Source organism: Actinia tenebrosa, unplaced genomic scaffold (assembly GCF_029948245.1).
Source record: "Actinia tenebrosa isolate PJP-AT-01 unplaced genomic scaffold, QUT_ActTen_1.0 PGA_scaffold7__59_contigs__length_16204524, whole genome shotgun sequence".
Classification (NCBI taxonomy): domain Eukaryota; kingdom Metazoa; phylum Cnidaria; class Anthozoa; order Actiniaria; family Actiniidae; genus Actinia; species Actinia tenebrosa.
Window position 1 is genome coordinate 15,160,689 of NW_028292584.1, and position 5,012 is coordinate 15,165,700.

The window sequence follows — 5,012 nt, forward strand, 5'->3', positions numbered from 1 at the left end:
CGTAATGAATTGGTTCATTCGATCATTATTCAACTCGTTAATTCAGTCTTTCTGTAAACATTTTCGTGAATTCTTGAAATAATTTATAAAATATTTCAGTGCAATGTTTTCGCTAGCCTTCGCTAACGCTTCATTGCGTGACGACCCAAACAACGTTTGCGAATGAGGCTATGTTTTCGCGTGACGCCATGGAATATCCCACTTGTCACTTGTCACTCTCTTTCAAAACTATTTGTCTTGGACAAAGACACTTTTTAAAAATATTTTTTTACTTCTGGGTCTTCTACAGGATTTGATTTATACCCACAATGTTTTGTCAATCTCGCTTCTTCTGTTTAGCGTCTTAAAACAGCAAAAATTATATCGTGACATAAAAAATATTAAATTTAAAACTATAAAATTCACCCCATGCCCCCCACGACTGCGCATGCGTATCTTAATTTACTTGCATTTGCGTTGCACGTGTGAACATTGCTTGCGTTTGCGTTGCTCGTGTGAACCAGGCTTAATGTAAGACGATTTTGGTTTTCGCCTTTCTGACTGATTATGCTATTTAATGACGCAATAAACTAATTAATACTAATCAAACTAATTAAACTAATGAACCTTTTAATTTGGGCGTAATGTCTTCTAATTCCATACCACGTGAGCTGGCCACGTGTCAGTCGATCCCTAGAGTATAATTTCTTTGTTTAAAGATTAAGCATGAGAAGCTCCTGCGCAGCCGCTATATTTGCGTGGCGTGACGACACTAATAGCTTCTGCGCAGGAGACTATAATATGGATACAATTCAACGATATTAGAAAAAAAATTTTGAAGAGAATGACGTGCTCTGAAATGAGAGCAAATATGTCGATTAATAATTAGCGCTTACTGTCAATTAAGATGTAATTAACAAATTCATTTAATTAGTAATGATGAAAAGGTAAATTATACACCGTGAAAAGATGAAAAAACTTACTGACGTTTCGGACGCTAGTCCTTCGTCGGAGTAAAAGAGAAAGAAGTGGTAGAAAGGAGTGTATATATGATAGAATAAGACAAAAGAAACCAATGAGAGCAAGGTAGGCAAGGAAACAAAAACAAACAATCAAAAGACAAAAGAAAAGGTTAGTTGAAAATAAAGCGTTCATCAATCCCGTTGGGACTAAGAGTGCCCAATAGGTGAATAAGCCGCATTTCTTTGGTCTTGCGACAATCATTGTTGCCGTTAAGCAAAGAAAGACCGAAAACAATGAAGTCAGAAAGAGAATTTGGTTAGCTAGATTAAAATGGCGGGAAACTGGTTTGGTGGGATCGTTATTGCGAATATCATAAAGATGATTGCAAATGCTTTTGTTTACTATGGATGTCAAATCTTTGTATACTGTTATTCCTAATGATGAGGGCCTTCGTGCTCTTCAGCATTTTTTCGATCTTCGTCCTGTCCTCGAGCCCAGCACTTCCACTTTGTTACGCTTAGCTGAACTTGTTCTTACTCTTAATTGTTTTTCTTTCGGTGATCGGTATTATCGGCAGATAAACGGCGTTGCTATGGGTACTAAGATGGGCCCTAGTTATGCCAATTTGTTTGTTGGTTATATCGAAAACCTTGTTTTTCAACAATATACTGGACCTAAACCTGAGTTTTTTGGACGGTATATTGATGATTGTATTGGTGCTACTTCTTGTTCGCGTAATGACTTAGATTCTTTCATCTCTTTTGTTAACTCTTTTCACCCTGCCTTAGACTTTACGTGGGAGGTTAGTGAAACATCAGTCACTTTCCTTGACATCTTGCTTAGTGTTAATGACGACCGTCTTAGCACTAGTGTCCATTACAAACCTACTGACTCTCATTCTTATTTACTCTACTCGTCTTCTCATCCTAAGCACACTCTTAACGCTATTCCGTTCTCGCAATTTCTTCGTCTTCGTCGTTTGTGTAGTGATGATCTTGATTTTTCTGTTAAATGTTCTGAGATGCGTTCCTTCTTCCTTAAGCGTAATTATCCTGCTCATGTTATTGATCGCGCCATTCGTAAAGTTTCTACTATTGATCGTACCACCGCTCTCACTCCTCACACTCGTCCCTCTAATGACCGCATTCCTTTCACTCTTACGTATCATCCTATTAACATTTCCATTAAACCCATTGTTAACCGCAACTTTTCTCTGCTTGACTCTGATACTCGCACTTCTGCTACTTTCAACAACCGCCCTCTCTTTTCCTATAAACGTGATCGTAATCTCCGTTCTTTCTTGGTCAAGGGAGTTCTTCCCTCTAACAAAGAACCTGGTACTTTTCGCTGTTCTCGTAAACGTTGTTATACTTGTCCTCACATAGTCTCTCACATAGTCTCTCACACTTCTGTTGTCGGTCCTAAATCTACTGTTAAAATCACTGACCATTTTGTTTGTACCACTTCTAATGTTGTATATTGTATTAAATGTACCCGCTGTAATCTTTTGTATGTGGGCGAGACTGGCCGCCGTCTTGGTGATCGCATTTGCAATCATCTTTATGATATTCGCAATAACGATCCCACCAAACCAGTTTCCCGCCATTTTAATCTAGCTAACCAAATTCTCTTTCTGACTTCATTGTTTTCGGTCTTTCTTTGCTTAACGGCAACAATGATTGTCGCAAGACCAAAGAAATGCGGCTTATTCACCTATTGGGCACTCTTAGTCCCAACGGGATTGATGAACGCTTTATTTTCAACTAACCTTTTCTTTTGTCTTTTGATTGTTTGTTTTTGTTTCCTTGCCTACCTTGCTCTCATTGGTTTCTTTTGTCTTATTCTATCATATATACACTCCTTTCTACCACTTCTTTCTCTTTTACTCCGACGAAGGACTAGCGTCCGAAACGTCAGTAAGTTTTTTCATCTTTTCACGGTGTATAATTTACCTTTTCATCATTACTGTTTCATTAGAAACACCGACGCAGCTCACACTAGTTTTTAGCTAGTTATATCTAATTTTACATTCTTTTGTCTTATTGGTATTAAGTAACATTTGAAGCGATATAGCCACCATGTTGGATAAATAAAGAACAAATATATTTTTAGATTTTTAGATCTTCAACGTAGCAATGCTCATTAAGTTTCACAGCTTTTTGGAGTCTTTAGATTTTACTGTATTAGCCAACTAGATAACCAATCTATCATCTACCAAACTTCTAGCTCTTTTCCAAAATACATTAATCAAGTATTAATAGCAATAACTTTCATAGCATTTTTGAATATATTGAGAAGTGAAGGGCCCAAGAGGTAACCTGTGGGACGCCACAGCGAGCATCGAAACCTGGCATAATTCGTTGACATTTCGATGATTATCTTACACGTTCAGCATAAAAGCGAAGTAGCAAGTAACGTCTACTGATTTTTATCATAAAGTTCAACAACTTCTGAAATTTTGGCCCTCAGTTTTTACTTGAAAAGAAGCGAGAAGACAAAAGCGATAATGATCAAACACATTGAAGTGTGAACTTTTATAGCTGAGCTTGGCGGAGCAGCTGCAAGTAAGAAAGATGATATTTTGTTCAAGTTTGTTAAAAATAAAAGCAAAATATGTATTGTGTTAATTAAGTTGGTTTAAGTACTCCAAAGCCGCAATGATAAAAATAAACTACGTAATGAAAAAAAAAAAAGAATGGTAGGGAGAGAAGAGGGGAAGGAGGGAAAGGGGGAAGGAGGGAAGGAGGGGAGAGAAGGAGAGAAGGAAGGAGGGAAAGAGGGAAGGAGGGAGGGAAGAAGGGAAAGAGGGAAGGAGGGAGGGAAGAAGGGAAGGAAGGAAGGAAGGAGGGAAGGAGGGAATGAGGGAATGAGGCAAGAAGGCAAGGAGGCAAGGAGGCAAGGAGGCAAGGAGGCAAGGAGGCAAGGAGGCAAGGAGGCAAGGAGGAGCAAGGAGGGCAAGGAGGGCAAGGAGGCAAGGAGGCAAGGAGGAGGCAAGGGAGCAAGGAGGGCAAAGGAGGCAAGGATGGCAAGGAGGCAAGGAGGCAAGGACGGCAATGGAAGGCAAGGAGGCAAGTAGGGCAGTGAGGCAAGGACGGCAAGGAGGGCAGGAGGGCAAGGAGGGCAAGGGAGGCTAAGGAGGCACAGGAGGCAAGGAGCAAGGAGGCAAGGAGGCAAGGAGGCAAGGAGGCACAGGAGGGCAAGGAGGCAAGGAGGCAAGGAGTCAAAGGAGGGCAAGGAGGAAGGAGGCAAGGAGGCAAGGAGGCAAGGAGGCAAGGAGGGCAAGGAGGCAAGGAGGCAAGGAGGCAAGGAGGCAAGGAGGGCAAGGCGGGCAAGGAAGGAGGGAAGGAGGGAAGGAGGCAAGGAGGCAAGGAGGCAAGGAGGCAAGGAGGCAAGGAGGCAAGGAGGCAAGGAGGCAAGGAGGCAAGGAGGCAAGGAGGCAAGGAGGCAAGGAGGCAAGGAGGCAAGGAGGCAAGGAGGCAAGGAGGCAAGGAGGCAAGGAGGCAAGGAGGCAAGGAGGCAAGGAGGCAGAGCAAGGAGGCAAGGAGGCAAGGAGGCAAGGAGGGCAAGGAGGCAAGGAGGCAAGGAGGCAAGGAGGCAAGGAGGCAAGGAGGCAAGGAGGCAAGGAGGCAAGGAGGCAAGGAGGCAAGGAGGCAAGGAGGCAAGGAGGCAAGGAGGCAAGGAGGCAAGGAGGCAAGGAGGCAAGGAGGCAAGGAGGCAAGGAGGCAAGGAGGCAAGGAGGCAAGGAGGCAAGGAGGCAAGGAGGCAAGGAGGCAAGGAGGCAAGGAGGCAAGGAGGGAAGGAGGCAAGGAGGCAAGGAGGCAAGGAGGCAAGGAGAGAAATAGGGAAGGAGGCAAGGAGGAAAAGAGGCAAGGAGGAAAGGAGGGAAGGAAAGATGGAGGGGAGGGGGGAAGGAAGGAAGGGGGGAAGAAGGGAAGGAAGGAAGGAGGGAAGGGAGAAGGAAGGAAGGAAGGAAGGGGGAAGGAAGGAAGGAGGGAAGGAAAGGAAAGAAGGAAAATGGGAAGCAGGGATGCAAGGATGCAAGCAATCAAGCAACCAAAGCAAGCTAGACT

General features: G+C 43.4%; 1 protein-coding gene across 1 annotated transcript; it reads left to right on the forward strand.

Annotated features, from left to right (window-relative positions):
• Positions 1–1,345: 1,345 nt before the first annotated feature.
• LOC148905747 (uncharacterized) lies at positions 1,346–3,465 on the forward strand. Its single transcript, XM_089040626.1, has 2 exons — positions 1,346–2,395; positions 3,412–3,465. The coding sequence occupies exons 1-2, from the start codon at positions 1,346–1,348 to the stop codon at positions 3,463–3,465; spliced, it is 1,104 nt and encodes a 367-aa protein (XP_088896752.1).
• The last annotated feature ends 1,547 nt before the right edge of the window (positions 3,466–5,012 follow it).

Bases quoted from the DNA above. Each gene is read 5' to 3' on its own strand.
- LOC148905747 (XM_089040626.1), top strand. From the start codon at position 1,346: ATGGATGTCAAATCTTTGTATACTGTTATTCCTAATGATGAGGGCCTT. The intron at 2,396-3,411 runs GTTTGTACCACT...TTTGGCCCTCAG, and splicing joins TTAAAATCACTGACCATTTT to TTTTTACTTGAAAAGAAGCG.